Genomic DNA, 21,384 nt, shown 5'->3' on the forward strand with positions numbered 1-21,384 from the left:
AATCACTATGAATATCAAACTACTTTTAAAGGTATAAGATATAAAAATGATATCATTTATAATTATGACAATGGCAACAATAATATTTTATAAAAATGATATCATCAAAGTACTTGGTATAAGATATAAAAATGATATCATTTATAACCAGAACAATAACAACAAAAATATTTTATAAGGATGATATCATTTATAACCAAAAATGACAATAATAATATTTTAAATAATACAAACTTTCAAAAACTATATTATTTACTACGATGACAATACTACTCTAAAAAATAAATTAATAAAACTTGAAATAAATGTAAAAGAAATAACTTAGCTTGGTCCCTATCATAGTTTATTTGAATGGGTTTTCCGAGGGTGAAAATTCAAAATACTACTTTGTAACCATGAGTGGACTATAAAAAATAAATTAATAAAACTTGAAATAAATGTAAAAGAATTAACTTAGCTTGGTCCCTATCATAGTTTATTTGAATGGGTTTTCCGAGGGTGAAAATTCAAAATACTACTTTGTAACCATGATGAGTTGACGTTAAGCAACTTGCTTAATTTCTCTAACTCATATTAATCAAACATAATGAGAAAGAAAACATATTTTTGCTTGCAAAGATAGAGAAACCTTATTTAACGCTAACATTAATCCCAAATAAAACGCTGAGATGCTGAACTGGATGAAACCTTGTTTAACACCAAAATACTACCAAAAGGAAACGGGGATGGTCGCACCTCCTCTAACCCGAACACCATTTTAAACCACATCAAACTTTCACTTTTCCGAAAACCGTTTTGTAAAAAGTGGGGAGAGCGGAATCACACCGGAAATGCCCAAATCCGTAGATTGGTGATATCAAAGAAATAATCCCGTTCGTGCATATCAATAAATGTGGATGCTTTAACTTCTACATTATCATGCAGCGGATTTTGGGTAACCTTAGTTTAGTTTTATTCTGTTTTTTCCAGTTAAACACAAGGCGGGAAGCCTGATGCCTCTATTATGAACAGGAGGAGTTGTATTCCCAAGATTTAAGTAGGGCATCATCGAGATTTCGCAACAAAAAATGGCTCCAATTCACGCTAGTTCTCAGCAATGGGTGGAGAAGTAGTAAGTAAATTCACCGGATAAATTAAATTTCTGCTTCTAAAATTTCAGTTGCGTGATACTGAGGGTTGTGTGTTATGGGGGTTTTGCAGTAGGCCGAAGCAGGTAAAAGATGTTGCCCATCAGGAAGAAGTTGTGAGGGCACTTACGAACACACTCGATACTGGCAATGTAAGTTATGTACCTTGAATCCTTTTTCTATTTTAATGTACAGCAAGTGGTAGCTGTGTGAATTAGCTTCTTTATTTTGTTTTTTTTGTTTTCTCAATACTTTTATGGTATGTGATTCCTGGTATTGTTTATTGTTTGCAGCTGCCACATTTGCTTTTCTATGGCCCTCCAGGGACAGGGAAAACTACTACAGCTCTTGCAATCGCACACCAGCTTTTCGGGTAAGAATCTTGTTGCTCTCGTCTTCAATAGGAATGAAATTACATTTGTAATTGGTGTATGAAGGTATCTTTCTTCAATCCTCATTTTGCACTTCCCATCTCTTTACTTCAATTCTTCGTCCATGGGAGTGATTTCATGGCCATTAGTCATGGCTTCACCTATACGAAGCTAAGTGGGAACAATCTAGCAAGGTGAATGACGCACAAAATGGGATAGAGGCACCCTCCAGAGCCATTCGAAATTTGAACCTATTGCTACCGGAAGAAACGTTGTCACTAAACCAAGAGCTAATCATGGGTGGGATTTATTGCGACCAACATTTTCTTGCCTGAAGGAAATTGGGCTTAGTTGGGTCACCACTTGCTTTTTTCGTCCGAAACATGTGCATACACATAATCTTGAATTTTGATTTCCTCCATTGGGTGGAAATTGTGTATGTGACATTTTCGTTTTCTCCTAATGTACCTTTTACATTTACCTTTTTTATAGTAGTGTTTTGTGTAGAATTTGAGCTGTGTCTTGTTTTTGGGCAGTTGTTGTCTATAATGCATGTATCGAAACCATCATTGCCACTGTAGGTCCCATGTGTTCTCTTTCCTCTTAATTCTGTTGTTTCCTAATGTTGCCATTCTCTACCGTCCAATTTTGCCACCTTCATTCCTTCTAATTCACGTGAATATAGGCTTGTTTCAACCGACAAAATGTCATAAGGGGTAGTTGTTTTTGTTTTGTCCGAACTAGTTGGGAGAATTAGTAACTAGGTAGAATATCACTTGCTTGACACAAGGTTGAAACTCATGGGCTGCCATTATAACCCCAATCTTTTCACACAAATGCTGTCATCATGTGCCAAGGGTTATCCAGGATTTGAACTGGGATGGGTGGCATTAACACCGTATGTGCCAATCACTTTGTTTGGCCTTGATGGGCATAAGAGGTAGTTGTTTAATCTTGAATGAGCTTGTTGTTGAACGTGTTTGAACTTTTCAATATGATTCCTCCGGTCCTCCCATGGTTGGGAATGTTTGGTTTCCATTCCTCACATTTGTACAAAAGTACTAATTTTGAGGAACCGGGGATAGGTATTGTACCATGTTGCAATCTCGAAATTTTGTTGTTCCGTGTCTCTTTTAAAGCAGGAAGATTGCTTCACATTCTTGATGTAGTCTCTTCCTTATGTGTGTGTCATCGCTTAGCATTTTGTTGATTAGTTCCAAGTATTTGTTATTTTGCATTATTCTAACTATTTGCTCTTGAAGTTGATTTGTACTTGATTTGGTATCCAATTTAGCAATGAGGTAGTGGGAGTTGATGTCACATGTGTGGGCAATGGGAGTTGTACTCGCTCCACATGTGTTGGTAGGTAGGGTTGATGCTGCATCCATTAGGTACTACAATGGTTAAGTATAGGTCAACTTCTAGGAGGCGTAACTCTTTCATATGAATTTCAATTAAGGTGACTTTTGGACCACTAGAAGGATCTTAACGTGTATAATAATGTCGAATGTGTGAAAATTCCTTGAACTACGACAATTGAGTATTATTCTCCTAATTTAACAGTTTATTTGCCTTATGTAATTATTATTACGATAATTAGCGAATAAACCACATTGCAATTCTTCACAATTAAAATGCGTTGCGGAAATAAAAATGCGGAACTGAGAAATGGATGCACACACACTAAATAATGACATCGTTGTTTTTGGACAATTGTCCCTGGAAAAATCCTCGCAGGGAAAATCGATGCAACAGATGAGGGTTTTATTATTATGCAACAATTTCGGAAAATAATTACAATTGGTTGCCCAACTAGCAAACCTCCGACAATACACTGGCAAAATATACTAGAGACACCCTAGTCTTCTCTGCAACTAATTCGACCTCTCTTTGGGCAACTCACACCCTTATTTGGAATTCGTTCTCCCTCCATAAATGCGCACTGTTGCTCAGAATAATTTCGCATAGCCTTGGATTTGCCTGGATGTCTAGTCTCCCTTTGCCTCTGGAATGAATTCACTCTACCTTCTGGACACTGATCCGTCCTCCGACAACTCAATCAAACCTCTTATGGCAACTCGCACTACTATATTGGCTAACTTACATTGCACAAATCGACCTCTTCTGCGGACAATTCAACCTCCTTTTTCTTGCCTCTGGACACTGGAAAACTTAAGAAAATCTCCTCTGGATCTTTGCTCCCAAACCTCTGCTGCTCCCTCTCTTTGATGCTCTTTCCCTAGGTCGAACTGCGCCCTCACAGAATACTATGAACTGAGGAATTTGATCTGTGTTGCTCGCAAACTGTAAATTGTGTCTATCTCTAACCCATCGTCTTTTTCTTATAATCTCTCGTCGAGCATCAATGACCAAGATCTAATCACGATCAATGACATAGATCATCTTAGACTCCATCAAGTGACTTTTCTCTGGAAGTCTCTAGAGCAAAATCAATTTCCTCAATTAATGCTCATTAATTAATCAATTTTTCGAAGTTAGACCCCTAACACGGGCCCAATAAAGCCATAACTCTAGTTTTTCATCCCCCATACAACACCATGTTGGATAGCAAAATATAATGATGCATTTTGGACTAGCTAATATTTGATGTGGTCAAAATGTCCATCATATTTGGTAAGGCAAGAGAGATCAATGATTGATAATGAAAACCATTTTGTTTTACTTGAGTTTGAAGTTTCAAATGTATGACATTCCTACTCTTCTAAAGTTTGAAGTTTTTGTATGTGTTAGATTTTCTTAAAACCTAGTAATTGGTTCACAACTTTCTAAGTGTAAAACCAGAAATACAAACATCTGCTGCCTTGGAAACTTAAATTGCAAATACGCTAAGTTTTCTAACTTAGCAATCACAACGGAAAATAAATAATAAATCTGAAGACAAACACATTAAACACACATAGAACACAAGATATACCTAGGAAACTCCAACTCTGGGGAAAACCTTTAACTTTGTGTCGTTTATTATCTTTAGCAAAAGGTTTTTTATTATTAATTTTTTATTTTAAACAAAAAATTGTAGCAAGGGAGAACTTCCCTTTTACCACAGGAAAACAACGGATCAACCTCCAAGATAACTTGATCTTCCTTTTGCGCATTTGATTTGCAGAAATACCATGTAGATCTGCTTATTTGCGCACACGTGTGAGCTCATATCTCTCCTCCTTGCACACATGTGCAAATTGGAGACTGGGAAAACGCTGTTTGAGCTGAGGCAATTCAACCCTCACTCTATCTCTTCCTCCTAGATGCCAAATCATTAGGATCTGCTAAACCTTAGTCTTTTCTTCTCGCTGGTTCGACACATTGCTTGTGCTCAACTGACTTGCCACTTACTCTATCTCCTCTTATAATTTCAACCTTAACCCTAACATCTCTCTCAACGACTAAGATTAAATCATAATGAAGGACTAAGTTTAAATCATAAGTTAACTTAGGAATTTTAATTTTTCCTAAGTCCAACTTTAGGAAATAGTTAAATAAATTAATATTCTGCTAAAGTGGTTGTCTTGTGGGTCCCTCTGCTAGCATTAGCACTTAGGCAAGCAAAATACTTACTTCTCTACTCTAATCAACACTCCCTCTTAGAGAGGAAGGTGTTTTGCACTACACCCAACTTCTTTTTGAGGTAAACAAACTTGGTCCTTAGCAAGACCTTGGTGAGAATGTCTGTTGTTTGCTCCTTTGTTGGTACATATTGGAGTGTAACTATACCTTTTTGGACAATATCCTTGATGTGATGATAACATATGTCGATGTGCTTTGAGCGACCGTCAAACAATAAATTCTCAAAGAGCTTGATGTAGCTCTGATTGTCACAATGGATCACAGTAGCCTCCAACTTCTGTCTAAACAAGCCCACTGGAAGCTTCCTCAATCGATACCTTCGCACCCTTCCAAATTGGCAGTCATGTACTTTGCCTCCGCTGAGCTAAATGAAACTGATCTCTGCTTCTGGCTGAACCATGAAACAACCGCTGATGCAACATTGAATGTGCATCTTGATGTGCTCTTCTTGTCTATGAAGCTCCCTGCCCAATTTGCATCTGTGAAGCCCTCAAGCCTCATCTCATCAACCTGTCTATACCACAATTTGTACTCTATTGTCCCGTTGAGATATCTCAATACATGCTTGGTAGCAACCTAATGTGCTCTGGTAGGCTTGACCCCTATGTTGCCGGATCCGGCATAGTAAGGGTGAAGATTGGCGGTTCCGCGGATCTGAACCGGATCCGGATCCGGATCTGCCAAAATACGGCTTAAATACGGATGCTTGCAGATTTGTGGTTTTAGGAAACGTCTCATTCTTGGACGAAATGGATCTCGAGCCAGTTTGGCAAGTTGTTGGAATCGCCGAAATGGGTTGACTGTTGCTTTAGGTTTTTTTTTTTTTTTTTTTTTAGGTTTTAACTTTTAACTTTATTAACTTGTGGTCCCTCCCCTTTGTCGACACTCACACTGAATATCCCCCTGCTTCACACAGCAACTGTTAAATGTTGAACTCGGCCCCTGCTTCACACAACAATTGTTAAATATTGAACTGGGCCCCTGCTTCACACAACAACGCAGTGTTTGGAGGTTGGAACTCGTGAGCACAACGACAAGAAGTTGGAACAAAAGGACTGTACAACGACAGAGCCATTGAGGAAGCTGTCGCCGGTCGGGATAGAGCTGTCGAGGAAGCCGTCACTTAGTCATTGCCGCCAACTTGCTTTGTGAGAGGAACTCTCCGCTGCCGCCAAGAACGCTTAGTCGCTACCAGGAATGCTCAGCCGAAGCCTTCGTTGCCATCAACCGACAAAGGTAAACCCACAAATGTTAAATACTAATTTTTTGTTTTGTTTTTCGTTGCCAAGGCCCGATAGTCGTTCTCTCCATAGTGCCATTTTTAAAAATAAATCATAAAATATTGAATTATTTATTATTGTTCTCTCCATATTAGTTTATTAAATAGTTTATTAATAAACTATTAAATTGTCGTTTATTGCTTATTAGTAGTTTGAACTTTGTTGTTTATTAAATTATTGTTCTATCCATATTGTATATATTTTCTCCATATTATATATCTTGACCTTGATCCAATATATATTAACAATAAATATTATATACTCTCCATTAGGCATTGCCGCATTTATAATTTTATTGTTCTAATTATTTATCATGTTTTGTTTGTATATATTCTCTCCATTAGGCATTTATAATTTTATTGTTCTCTCCATAATATATATTATATATCTTTATAAAGTTATATTTGTCATCTTTAGCATGTATATGTTATATAATAACATAAGTAGAGATGAAAGATCATAAATGCCTAAATATTATTTAGCACACTTTTTAATTCCCCTTTCCAATTTTTTTTTTCAATAAAATTTCTTTTTAAATTTTAATGTATTTAATAAATTAATTGTGTATTTTAATTTTTAATTGTTTATTGATAATATATTATAATTTGAATTTTATATGCAGTAACCTAACCATTATCATTATGGAACCATCACAACATGAGCATAGTGAAGGGGAAATCATCAAAAGAAACCCAAAATCTCCTCTATGGCAGTATGTGGAGATTATTGGAAAAAATCCTGGAGGTGGTTCATTTAAATGCAAGTGCAATGAATGCCAAGATATAAAAAATGGCTCATATACTAGAGTGAAGGCCCATCTCACTGGTCAAACTAACACAGGGGTGCAAGTATGCACCGGGCCAAAAGATGCAAATGCAAACCTGGCCAAGGTTTGAGTTCTGGAAAAATGAAATTCTATGCATTTTTACAAGAAGCTGCTGATAGAAAGCTTGCTAAGGGAAAACACCCTGTGCAAAGCTCTACAACTAGGCCTCCACTGCCATCTAGGCCTGCTGCCACAACTAATAAAAGGCCCACTCTAGGCCCTCTTGAAACGTGTTTCAATAATCAAGGTAGCAGCATAGCCGATGAACATGTAGCTTGTTGCATCTATGCAAATGGGCCAGCATTCAATTTGGTGCGTTCCCCTTATTGGCAACAAATGATTAAGGCAGTTAATGAAGCACCAAAAGGGTATAAAAGCCCTGGATATGAAAAAGTCTGCACTACTTTGTTGGCATCATAGTGACAATTCGTGGATAGACAGCTACAGGCAATTTGGGATACATGGGCAGAAATAGGGGTGTCCATCATTTCTGATGGATGGAGAGCCCAAAGAAACCACTCATTAATCAATGTTAATGCAGTATGCCCCCAAGGGACAATGTTTTTGAAGGCTGTTGATTGTAGTAGAATAAAGAAAGATGCATCTTTTATATCCACAATTCTTATTAATCAATAGAAAGTGTGGGGCCACATAATGTTGCCCAAGTCATTACGGAGAATGCACAGGTTTGTAAAGCTGCAGGTTTTATTGTGGAGGGTCAATATGATCACAGTTTTTGGACTCCATGTGCAGTACATTCATTGAACTTTATGTTTGCCAAGGTTGGTGAGATTGAATGGATTAATGATGTAGCATCAAAAGAAATCCAAATGTTCATAACCAATCATTCAATGTCTCAGGCCATATATCAAGGTTTTGCAAAGTTGGAACTATTGAAGGTATTAATTTTTTAATCAATATTATTTCAAATTTGTATTGGAAATTCTTAATTTTAACTAAAAATGATTTCTCATTTGAGATTTGACTTTTTGTCATTTTGAAACTTGTAGGTTGCTGAAACTCGTTTTGCCTCCCACACTCTTGTCATAAAGAGGCTTGTGGAGGTGAGGCAAGCATTACAAGCAATGGTCATTGACTCTCTTTGGGAATCATGGAGGACTTCCACTTTTGATAGAGGGAAAAAAATCAAGTCCATCATTCTTGATGATGCATGGTGGGTCAAGGTCCAATACCTTCTACTGTTCACTGAACCAATCTTGACCTTGATCAGGGCATTTGATACAAATACACCTTGCTTGGGGGAAGTTTATGAAAACATTGATAGTATGTTGGAGAGGATAAAGGAAATTATCAAGGCAAGTGAAAATGACCCTTATGAAACATTCTATTATTTAGTGAAGGACATAGTTACAGAAAGGTGGAACAAAATGACCACACCATTACACATTTTGGCATATGCATTGCCCTCTAAATACTATCATTCCAAAATTTTGTCTTTACCTGGTAGAAGAGCGCCAAACAAGGATTTTGAAGTGGTACAAGGATACAAGACAACTTTGAGGAAAATTTATAGAGATATGGGAGTTGCAATGGAAGTTCGCCAAGAATTTGGAGAGTTTGTACAATCTACTGGCAACTTTTCAGATCTCGTAGCTATGGACGATCGAGGGCATCTTGATCCTATTACTTGGTGGGGCTTCCATGGTGGGGATAACGTTCATCTCTCTACTCTAGCCACCAGGTTCTTATCACAGGTTGCTAGTTCCTCGTCAGCTGAGAGGAATTGGAGTACATATGGCTTCATCCATTTAGTGAAGCGAAACAGGCTGGGAGCGACAAAGGCTGAGGATCTTATGTATGTCCATTCCAACCTCCATTTTCTATCACATGTTGAACCAGAGTATAAAAAAGGTTCGAGCAGGATGTGGGATGTGGAGCCTAAGATCTCTAACTTGAACCTAACACTAAATGCCATGACTCATCTCAACTTACTTGAGGATATTGTTCCACCACCAGTCCAACCTACTGATGCAACTTCCTACATTCTAGGACCCTCATCATCTATTCATGATGTAGAGTTGCAATATGCAGAAGATATAGATCCATTTGAGGATATGTAAATGTATTTACTATTATCATTTATGATATTATGATCCTTTTTGTTACTTTGTATGAGGGAGGATGCATCATTTCAGTGTTTCAGTCTTCATATTTATAATATATCTAATGGTTTCAGTTCTAAAAGTGTTTGATGGTTTCATGGAGTATTTGATTTTTGAACTCTAAAGTGCTTTTTAAAATTTAAAAAATATTATTATATTTTATTTATTTGTACGTGACATATCCTTGCCATATCCTGATCCTAGATTTTCAAAAAGATAGCGGATTCAGATCCGTATCCGTATTTGAATTCCGGTAACATAGCTTGACCCTAAATTGGCTCAAAGAGTTAATTGCAAAACATATGTCACGCTGCGTGTTTACCAAATACATTAGCGACCCAATCAACTATTAGTAAAGTAAATGATCCACTCGCTCCGATCTAGATGTATCCACCTTCCTTCAGTCTGTGACTAGAGGCATCATCATGGGCTTGCAATTTTGCATGTGAAGTCTTCTCAGAATCTTTAGGGCGTACTTGCCCTGCGCCAAGAAGATGTGACTAGAGGATTAGTCACGGGCTTGCAATCCTGCATGTGAAGTCTTCTTAGAATCTTCAGGGCATACTTGCCATGCCCCAAGAAGATCTCTCCATCACCCAGCCAAACTTCCAGCCAAAGGAAATCGTGCATCGGTCCCATATCCTTCATCTCAAACTCGCTTGCAAGATTGCTCTTGCACTCTTGGATGAGCTTATTTGCGCCTGTCAAAATTAGATCGTCCACATATAGCACCAAAATAAGCGGCTCACCTCCAACAATAATGTAGTAGAGGTTGGGGTCCACTTCACTCTTGGTGAAGCCCAATCCTTGAAGGTAATTGTCTATCTGAGCATACCATGCCTGTGGAGCCTGTTTGAACCCATACAAGGATCTCTTGCGTTTGCAAACGTGAGTATCCTTGTTGCATGTCTCAAATCCCTCCTGTTGCTCAACATAAATGTCCTCCTCAACAACCCCATTGAGAAATGTTGTTTTAAAGTCCATTCGATGGATCCTCCACCCCATCAGTGCTGCAATAGCCTTGATAGACGAATATCTAGCTTTTGGGGCAAAGGTCTTGTTGTCGCCCGAACTGTACTCCCAAGGCAATAACGCTCAGGGAAGGGGTTGTCACTCATATCCCTGCCTTCTCCATTTAAGCTATCTCCTAAATGCAGGCTAAGGGGGGTAGTCCCTATAGATGGAATGATGAGGAACCCGTTGGAAACCAACAAGTTTAGGAGATACAACTGAATGTCCTAGCAACTTGAATTAGAATTATGTGACAAGTAAAATTATTAAGCACAATCGATTAGATTCTCAAGATATAAGTGATAGACCAGTGCCTTGAAATTAGAAAGTATTGCACTATAAAGATTAATATATCGAATGAACTGTTGCTGCAAGATGCAAAATCTGTCTTAGATGAAGTGCATGATCTATCCTAATGTGAGATGCAAGATCTTGGTTATTTTTAAATTAAATGCCTAATCTAGGTGAACCCTTCCTCTCAATTATTTTGAAGCTAGTCACGAACGCAAGTTGTATAGAGAAGTCCACTGGAAGGAGTGTTAATTTTGGCATGTCAGTGACAAATTTGAACCATGGGATGAGATTCCTCTTTTTGAGAGGACTAATTTTGACTATTGAAGCACTCAATTTGGATAAGGGAAAGTGTACTTTTGAAGAAAAGCCCACATGTGCACATATGGACAGGTAAGCCCTAACAGGAAAATTGACACCCTTGGAAGCCTATAAATACAAGTGACTTCAAGCTCATTTGGATATCACCAAGCATCTTCTTCTTCTCTTCTTCATTGATTGGTTTGCACATGTCTGAGGCTGGGTTGAGAAATTTGGTTTGTACAAGTCCGAGATTACAGGGTCCGAGTCTCGCATGTCTTTTAGGGTTTTGGTTTCTGACCGCGGGCTTGACACAGGCAGATTTCGGTTATAATTGTAGGCTTGCAGGCTTAACAATGTGGTTGGAAGCTCTCAATTGCATGCATATCTCTTCTTCCATGCGATTGGGATCTATGGCCAAAATTCAACTTTCGACTGTAGACAGGAAAAGTTGTCTCTAATCTATATTGATGCTGGGAACATATTTCTGAATGTTGTTGGGTTAATTTTGTTGGATGATTTTGTATTAGGCCCATTGTACTATCTACTGAACATTTTATGACAATCTAATAGAAGAAGAATTATAAAGGGTTTTCCCCGTAGTGGGTTTTTCCCTGTCATTGACCGAAAATTTGGTGTCTCTTGTTGATGTGTTGATTGTCTCCTTTGTCATTGCATTTATTGTTCTATCATCAATTATTGTTGATGATTGGAAATATTAATTATTGATAAAAAATGTTAATTGAAGAATTGAATTGGGCTAAAGTAATTGTAACAACATAGAGCAATCTGGAAATTTAATAAGGAGGCTAAGGCCTCATTAATGATACCTCCCCTGGAGTTCTAACGACCCAGATGCCTTTGTTCCTACAAGGGATTTCCCACAAGAAAACTGAAATGTCACCTATGTTCACTGCAAATGAGGGTCTAACCTTAGCGAATTGGGTGAAGAAGGCGATCCTATCTCTCTTACAACCAAGCTTATGCTTGGAGGTAAATTTTTAATATGCACTTCTAACTTAGGATGAAGATGCAAATGATGTTAAATTGCTTCAATGAGATTACAAAAAAGGTAAAATGCTCGAATCAACAATATTAGACCGCTTGCAACCAAGATATTTCAAATATTCAAAATCACAAGACGACAATGGCAGTAAATGAAGCACTTTAGAAGACACTTAGAGATTATCCCAATGAAACAAGGCTAGCAATGTTAATTACTCAATGATCCAAGGTGCTTATTAGTGTTTATTAATGTGTCAATTAGAGTTCTTATTATAGTTCTCTTATGCTTATGTTACTTATTAATTAGAAACAAGAACAACTTTAATGATTCTTAAGCACAATAGCAACAAGCACCAATAGAGCAATGAGATTGCTAACAATGATATGCAATGTAAGAAAAGACCAACAAATGCATTTAACTAACTATGAGATGTTATGCAAGGATGCAAGGATGCAAAAATGAGTAATGCAAGAGTTAGTATGCAAGAGTACTAGCCTATCCTCAAGATCAAAGAGAGACTAATGCAATCATTTAACCAATGCTTTTATCATTCAATGACCATTAAGAAGATGCACCAGACTTCAATAAATACTTATGCCAATTAGATCATCCCACAGTCACTATGAAAACAATCCCAAAAATCACTTGTAAATTAGCCAAGACAATATTGATTAAGCTCTTAAGTTAATATGCAATAATCTTTAAGTGTCTTAGGCTTATTAGGATTAGTTTTACGATCTCTTTAAGGTGATTATGAGATGATTATGCCACTGCAAACTTTATATCATATCTGAACATTTATGACAATCAAGAATAGAGAGATGATAGGTAGAGAGCAAACCCTTTAGGCCTTATGGCCTTGCTTCAATGCTAAGTATGCCAAGTTGAGACAATTTTGGGGCACCAAAGAGGAATGATTTGGCAATGTTTAGGCCTTCAATCACTTGCAAACACAAACAATTAGGTTGAAAACAACCCTCATAAGAAGTAAGAAGACTATGTTTCGGATCAAGTTCTGTTTAGAAAAAGAATCCTTGGTATTGGCACAATAAGAAGAATCTAGTGCTAACCTCGCTCAAGTCATAGTCTCAATGATGCTGCAATTCGGACATGATTACAATACAATGATAAGGTTCTTAATGATATTACATTGATGGATTTCAGAGCTCTCTCATTGCTATTACAATGAAGGTCTCTAGTGATGTAGTCTCAACAGTGGAAGAGGAATCTAGAAGACAAAAGTAGAAGAGGACTTGTGTCTTGATCATGGAGTGGCTAATAGGTCAGGGGTCTTGGTCTTGGTATTCGTCAATTGGAATCTCCATAAGAAGAATTTGTGCGGGTTTTCCTCTCAAAGAGTGAGAGGTTTTGGCCTTGGCTCATAGCTTACATGCTATGTCTCTTGTCTATTTATGTTTTTGCATTGGTCACTGTTTGATGAAGAAGAACACTAAGAATCTAACGTATAGAAGATCCTAACATAATCTTGTAAAAGCATTCACAAGCAGTCACCAAAGAAGAGAAATCATCTAATACTAATGCCCTAGATTTCTCAACATGGTATCAGAGGTAAGGCGCTGAAGTCAAAGGAAGGGCATCTAATCAAAGAAACATTCAAGGATCGAGTTTCAAGAAGGTTATCAAAGCAAAAGATCAAGATCTACATTGAAGCATCAAACCCTAGATCAAAGAAGCAATCTACAACAACAAAAGTTTTGGATCCTCTAGTCATCATCAAGTTATCTACAAAGCAAGGTAGCTCGAAGAACTTTAAAGATGAAGATCACATCATCTTGAAGAAACTTGAAACCCTAGAAACAAATCTGATTTGTACTCATTCACTACCAAAGAAATCGAAGTATCTTGAAGGCTAGAAGGCATCATCTTCAAAGCAAGCAAGGATCCTTGTCCTTATCCTTGGAGAAGATCATCCGAGGAAGCAACAAATCATCCTCATCAAAAGGAGCAACCTTTTCTATTGAAGAAAGGCTTTTTCATTTGGAAGAAGATCATCCAAGAGGGAGCACCGATACATCTTCTTCAACCATCATCAAAAGATCAAGATGAAGATTTCATCTTGACTTGTCAAGTAAGTCTCTTTCTTTCTTTAAATAAATTTGGTAAAATGACTTCGTGTTTGCAAGGAGATCTATAAGCTAGTTGGTCATCGAAATACCTTGCATGAAAAAGGAGGATAGACATAGTCCTCGAAGAAAGTGAAGTTATTGAACACATCAATGAAAAAGGTCTCCTCTAAATTTATGGAAAGGGATTCTTATGAAAGGTCCCCTCATATAGCAATATTGGAGAAATCAAAGAGATATGATATGCTCGTAAGAACATTCTCTGAAGATGCAGGTCACATGACTTAGATTTGATCTACACAAAATTGAAGGTATCAAAGAATGAAGGGATATCTTCATAAGATCTCATCTACGAGATCTGGGAGAGATGATAAGAAGATAATCACCATTGATCTAAAATGCACTAACTGATGATCAAGGTAACAAATATCCATGGGGATAAGAAAGTTACCTCATTCGACAAACTTGTGATTTCTATGCAAGATAGAAGAAGACAAGTTGAGGGCAAAGGTGTTGAAGGTTAAGGAATCAAACATTTGCTGGAAGGAAAGGAAGTTTGGAAAATTCTGGTCCTCAGGAAAGAAAGAAGAGCATAGCTGAGATTCAATGCTATGGAAGTAAAGACTAAGGACTTTATAGGAAATATTGTCCTAACAGGACAATATCAAAAGAAAGAAAAGAAGCCCATATCATCGAAGAAGTGGAGGAAGTTGAAAAGAAGAAGTCCAAGAAAAGAGGAAGTAAGAGATCTCTAGGTTTGAGATAGTCTCCCTCTCAAAGGGGCTTGACAGAGCTTCTAAATCTTATGTTATAGGATATGGCTATAATAAATAATAAGATGCATCGTGGCATCATGGAAGCATTGGAAACAAGAGCTCGTGACATCATCATAGGAAACATGAAGGATATTTGATAGTCAACTTTGAAGGATATTGCTCTTGGTGACCTCATTGAAAGATCAACGAAAGAAGTCATCCAAGACAAGTCTCATCATACATTAGTGAAAAGGGAAACATCTGCTGAATAAGGATATGCGAGATGGAATCCTCATTGGAGGATTCACCGATCTAGAGAGGAAGCAAGTGTTTCATTAGAAACTCCAATTTGTGGAGTTCATGGGATGATGGTATGGTCACATGAGAGATAAAGTAGATCAAGGGGTTGAAGATCTTTTCAATCAAGGAAGCTGCTGAAAGAAGCCTAGATGACCTAAAGGTAAATGAGGTATGTATGCTTGTATTTAATATTATAATGTCATGTCGTATGGTTGCAGGTAACATGGATCATTACTTCTATCTTGAGAAGCATGATCAAGGTAAAAGGATCTCCTCCTCTGAAAAGATGCAGGAAGGCATAAGTCACACTAGATGAAATCCACATAATATGTTCTCATATGAATCGTGAGGAAGCTGACTACAATCAAGGAACTCTGATTGGAAGCTCCTGGGAATGTAGTGTGTAAGAAAAAATAGGAAGAGATCGTGATAATATGCAACGATGGTAGAAGGCATTCAACATCCGAAGTCCAAGAAGATGTGACTAGAATATCTCTCGGAAAGATGTGAAGACTCTGATGGAAGTTGGAAAAAAAAGATAAAGACCCTTGACAAAGAATATCTGTGGGAGATGTGTCAATCTGCATGCAGGATGTCGACACTTACAGGAAGATGTCATGGTGAAAGATCATCACAAAGGTAATTTTGATTTGAAGTGTTCATTGATTATTTTTGAATTAACATTTGTTTGGGCTTATGTAGGACTGTCGAAGGGAAGATCCGTGAATGATTTCCAAGCAGATCATATAGAAGGATGTAATGTCCTTCTGAAAAATATGGCATGAAAGCAGAATGACATGAAGCAAAGCCAAATGGAAAATCTGATGGATCACTTTCTGATGAGTTGAAGACATGACTAACTCATGAATAAAGTGATGGATGATCTGTGCCCTATATAGAAGTTCCCAAAGATGAAGACTCCTTGACGAAAAAGAAATTTATGACATCGAAGGAAGGAGCTCTTCAAGCAGCCGGTTGTTTCAGGATCTCCACATAAGGAGCTGCGATAGGTCCCTGGTTATGAGGGAGCCTGAGAAGAAGTTTCTTACTTGGAAGAAACTTGGAAAATTCCTAAGCAGGAAGCTTAGCTACATTCCTTTAATGGAATAAAACCTCATGGTTTGAAAAGGAGAGATAGACACGTTATTCTGTTCTTCACTTGGGAAGACAGAATGGAGGATTGTGTAATCATTTGGCATCTGATGCTCTTTGAGGATGAGATAGGGCATCCAACAGTAAGAGTAGTCGTGGAGGACCGATATTCTTTGTGGGACTGGGGAGTCCAAGAAAAGAATAGTCCTTATGGAGCATATCCTGAGTGAACCTGGGTGGGGTATGTTCTTAGAGAGAATGATGAGTATGCCTATAAATCATTGGTCTCACCATCATTTTGCTCTGATATTGTGGATAGATAAAGCTGTTAGTCAAGGCCTTGCTATATAACAATGCTAGTTGATATGATGCTATACAAATGAGTTACAAATCCGAATTCTTCTTATGAGAAATTCTTCAAATTGAGAATGACCAAGTACCATTATGAATACCTCCCTAGTTAAGAGGGAGTGTTGAAAAGTGTAATTAGGTTCGGTCTTCATAATGACATGTAATTGTGACTTTTGTAAATGATGTAATACAATTATTTTTGCAAGCCTTGCTTCATGGTTTTCATGAGCAAGTGATTTTATTTTAGACTGCTGCCATTGAGAGCCTTAGGATTTATCATTAAGGTCAAAGAATTAATGTCATATATGAAAAGCTCTTCTTGAGCATATGTAAAATGTATATGAGTCAATGTAGTGTCTAGAACAATGTTGCACGAAGCGGGGATGCAGAAGTGTTATTTTCCAAAAATCTAGGAAGCGAAGCGTCTGCTATATATATATATATATTTATAGTTTTTTGCATTTATACTCAAAACAAACATCCCAAATACCAAATTAGTTGTAGAAGACATGAAAACATGCATATTTTTGCATAAATCAAGATAGATATAACATCCATTGTACATTAGCGATTAATTATTCGAGCATCAACCATTTAGATGCATCAACCATCTAGAATCTAGATTCTTCTCCTCTTGTCTAGCCTTTGCCTCTACCTCGATTGTCTAGGGATATTAGTCAACATTGCCCAATTTTGATCAAACTACCTAATTCAAGACTTAAAATATGGTAGAAAAAGCTTAACATGCTTAATCGATGATTTTGACTTGATTGAAAGGTAATTTTTTGCTAAGGGTGTGCCGCGTGACAAAGGAGTTCAACAATTAACACCACCAACACTAGGGTACATATAGGGCTTGGTGCTCTTGATTAAATGCTAATCGCATACCTTCATACTTGATATAATCTAATGAAATTCCACAATCCCATTGATCCTGAATTCCTGAAAACTGTTAATTCTGTTGAATTTTGAATAGGTTATGAAATTCTATTTTCTCCATATGAAGTCCAATGAGGCTGGAACCACTCTCAAACATCCTGAGTCATTTCATGGTAATGTTAAAAATTTAAGTAAAAGGATGAAAATGAAAAATAAAGGAGAATGTCACTTTTACTTTAAGAATTTAACATTACCATGAGGGAGAATCTGCTATATTTATATTTTTTTTGCCTTCATTCGTAACCCTAACCCATGGTGGACCCACCCCCAACAAGCAAACTCACTTAAAATTAAAAAAAAAATTGGAAAAAAAAACGATTTTCTAAACGCTTTTCCGGAAGCGCCGTACAAAGCGCGCTTCCGAAAAGTCCAGGAAGCGGCAAAAAAAATCGGAAGAGCGCTTCCGGCGAAGCTTCCTAGGCGCTTCCGGGCTTGGAACGGGGGGGGGGGGGGGTGGGCGCTTCGTGCAACATTGGTCTAGAAAGCCTTCCAAAATACAAGCACAGTCCTCTTGACTTGATGTCGGCCTACAATATGAAGAAAATAACTTATGTCGACTCACTTGAATGTCACACCTATTCGGATGATCAAGTCGCGGCTTAATATATGGTCGAATCACTATATAGGTCGCGGATTGTGTAATCATTTGGCATCCGATGCTCTTTGAGGATGAGATAGGGCATCCAACAGTAAGAGTAGTCGTGGAGGACCGATATTCTTTGTGGGACTGGGGAGTCCAAGAAAAGAATAGTCCTTATGGAGCATATCCTGAGTGAACCCGGGTGGGGTATGTTCCTAGAGAGACAATGATGAGTATGTCTATAAATCATTGGTCTCGCTAGCATTGTGCTCTGATCTTGTGGAGAGATAGAGCTGTTAGTCAAGGCCTTGCTATATAACAATGCTGGTTGATATGATGCTATACAAATGAGTTACAAATCTGAATTCTTCTTATGAGAAATTCTTCAGATTGAGAATGACCAAGTACCATTATGAATACCTCCCTAGTTAAGAGGGAGTGTTGAAAAGTGTAACTAGGTTCGGTCTTCATAATGACATGTAATTGTGACTTTTGTAAATGATGTAATAAAATTATTTTTGTAAGCCTTGCTTCATGGGTTTCATGAGCAAGTGATTTTATTTTAGATGGCTCCCATTGAGAGCCTTAGGATTTGTCATTAAGGTCAAAGAATTAATGTCATATATGAAAAGCTCTTCTTGAGCGTATGTAAAATGTATATGAGTCAATCTAGTGTCTAGAAAGCCCTCCAAAAGACAAGCACAGTCCTCTTGACTTGATGTCGGCCTGCAATATGAAGAAAATAACTTATGTCGACTCACCCAAATGTCACACCTATTCGGATGATCAAGTCGGCTTAATATATGGTCGAATCACTATATAAAGGAGGCTAGGCTCCTCACATAAAGACAAAGAACAAACTTCGGATATCTCTCAATTTCGGAAGAGGGAAAAGAGACTCGGGTTACCTCTGTTTCAGTGAAGGCTACAAGGATGCGTACTATAGTTCTGTAAGGGAATTCAGATCCCTCTTATCTAGAGATCACAATAACAACGAATAAGAAGGAGAAACTACAGTTATAATTTTCGTGGCCTCTCACTGTAATTTTAGAAGACGAGGACAGTGGCCTAGTGCGGAAGACAAGGGGAATGCAGTGACACTGTCTCGATGTTGAGGAGAGTCCATTGTTCATAAGAAGACTATGTTTCAAATCAAGTTCTGTTTAGAAAAAGAATCCTTGGTATTGGCACAGTAAAAAGGATCCAGTGCTAACCTCGCTCAAGTCATAGTCTCAATGATGCTGCAATTTAGACATGATTACAATACAGTGATAAGGTTCTTAATGATATTATAGTGATGGATTTCAGAGCTCTCTCATTGCTATCACAACGAAGGTCTCTAGTGATGTAGTCTCAGCAGTGGAAGAGGAATCTAGAAGACAGAAGCAGAAGAGGACTCGTGTTTAGATCATGGAGTGGCTAATAGGTCAGGGGTCTTGTTCTTGGTATTTGTCAATTGGAATCTCTATAAGAAGAATTTGTGCATGTTTTCTTCAAAGAGTGAGAGGTTTTGGCCTTGGCTCATAGCCTACATGTTGTGTCTCTTGCCTATTTATGTTCTTGCATTGGTTACTGTTTGACAAAGAAGAACACTAAGAATCTAACGTAAATCCAATTACCATGCTGAGGACGATGCCCTATGTTGAAGAATTTAACTATGTTTGGTCCTCATAATTGTACTTGAAGTCAAAATGTAATATATATTTGTCAAAACAAAGCAAAAAGAATTTTATTATTATTTTAATTGACTTGTTAAAGCATGGGTTTCATGCTTGGGTCAAATGTTATAGGTCAAGCCTCCATTGTAGGCTTTAGGTTATTGTCAAAGTCAATTTTTTGAAGACTTCTCCATCCATCAAAGTCTCCTTGCTATCGAAGGATTCATCATCAAGTCAACTTCCCTCAAATAATCTCATTCCAGCCTAAATATAGTGACACAACTCTTCATGATCACGTCGGTCTTTTTTTTTTTCTTAATTTTATTTTTATGCTGTGGTTCACGGACACCCTAGTCAATGGGTGGCGCTATGTCCACGAAAAATTCTGGGCTAATCGACCCCAAAGGGAATCTAGCCCCGTGGCCCACTAGCAAGGCCCGACCCCAAGGGCTTCGGGGAGAATGGACCCTGTGACCTCCCGATGGCGAGGCATTGATTTTGACCAACTGAGCTAACCCTTGGAGCTATGTCGGCCATATTTTCATATGGCAACAACTATATATACAAGGATGAGGACTTCACATAACTACCACAAAAAAATTTGGATAAGAATTCCAGAGACTAGTTTCGATATCATTGCAGGAAGGAGCTCGGATAAGTGACCTCAGTTCGATACAATGGTAGATAAATTTCGGTGATCACAGTGAGACAGTGTGGATATTTCAGAGAAGGCTTCAGTGGAATAAAGGATCAAGATCATAGTTTGGGGTAGTCACTACAGGACCTAAGGCAACATACATTACACTGAAGGTATGCGAATTTTGGCATACATCTTTGAGACATAAATGCGGATTACAGTGAAGTGAAGTGGATATATTTCAGTGCTACCACAACAGATGATTTCGGTGCTACCACAGTGAATGATTTCGGTGCTAGTGTAAACACACTAATAAGGATTCGGTGCAAGCACAGTGCTGAGGTTGACTTGATGGATGGAGGGGGTCTTGAGTCTAAGTTGTAAGGGTCATGGTCGTCTCATTTTTGAATCTACTGAAGGAAGAATTTTGACTGGGTTTTCCCCTGGAGTGGGCTTTTGCCTGGGCAACGTGCCTACATCTTGTGTACTCTTCTATTTGTTGCTTGGCATTAGTCTTGATGATAAGAAAAGATAATTAGAAAGAACAAATAATAATAACGAAAAACATCACAAGATAATGTCATAATAAAAGAAGTTTTAACTGCCACTTTTTGGATTTCTCAACACCCTACACAAGTTCAAGCTCCAACTTTGATAATTTCTGGCACAAAGATTCTGTTGCTTCTTGGGATTAAGTTTGTTTTACAGCATCAGAAACAGGCAATGTTCCCTTTAAGTTTAGCAAATTCCTCCTCAAGATCTTCATCTTCTATGTCAACTGATGAACATGACTTTGCCTCCAAAGAATCTTCTATCAATTTTTTTGTGAAGCTATAATCTCATCAAGATCCTTATGGATCCTCTTGTTAGATAACTCTATAAGCTGCCTCGACTCAGATTATTGCACAATATACTACCAATACGGGCTAAAGTCTCTTTCCCTCTGCTGATTGCAATAATTGGATGTATGAATTCTCAATACCATAGTTTGGCTACCGCGTCATTTACTTGAATACAAAACACAAGGGTAAGTCCACATTGACGGATATCTAGGCGTACAAAGACATG

At 37.8% G+C, this 21,384-nt stretch overlaps 1 protein-coding gene across 1 annotated transcript in view; it reads left to right on the forward strand.

Annotated features, from left to right (window-relative positions):
- The first annotated feature begins 784 nt into the window (after positions 1-784).
- The window catches only part of LOC149193980 (replication factor C subunit 2-like), a 231,982-nt gene continuing 211,382 nt past the window's right edge, over positions 785-21,384 (forward strand). Inside the window, exons 1-4 of the mRNA XM_089407118.1 lie at positions 785-934; positions 1,012-1,111; positions 1,201-1,279; positions 1,421-1,500. Of these exons, the coding sequence (XP_089263244.1) occupies positions 1,068-1,111; positions 1,201-1,279; positions 1,421-1,500 (203 nt within the window). The 5' untranslated portion in view covers positions 785-934; positions 1,012-1,067. The remainder of the gene's footprint in view (positions 935-1,011; positions 1,112-1,200; positions 1,280-1,420; positions 1,501-21,384) is intronic.

The sequence above is a fragment of the Pinus tabuliformis genome, chromosome 2_2 (genome assembly GCF_031772625.1).
Source record: "Pinus tabuliformis cultivar Carrire ecotype Pingquan chromosome 2_2, CPIR1, whole genome shotgun sequence".
Classification (NCBI taxonomy): Eukaryota; Viridiplantae; Streptophyta; class Pinopsida; order Pinales; family Pinaceae; genus Pinus; species Pinus tabuliformis.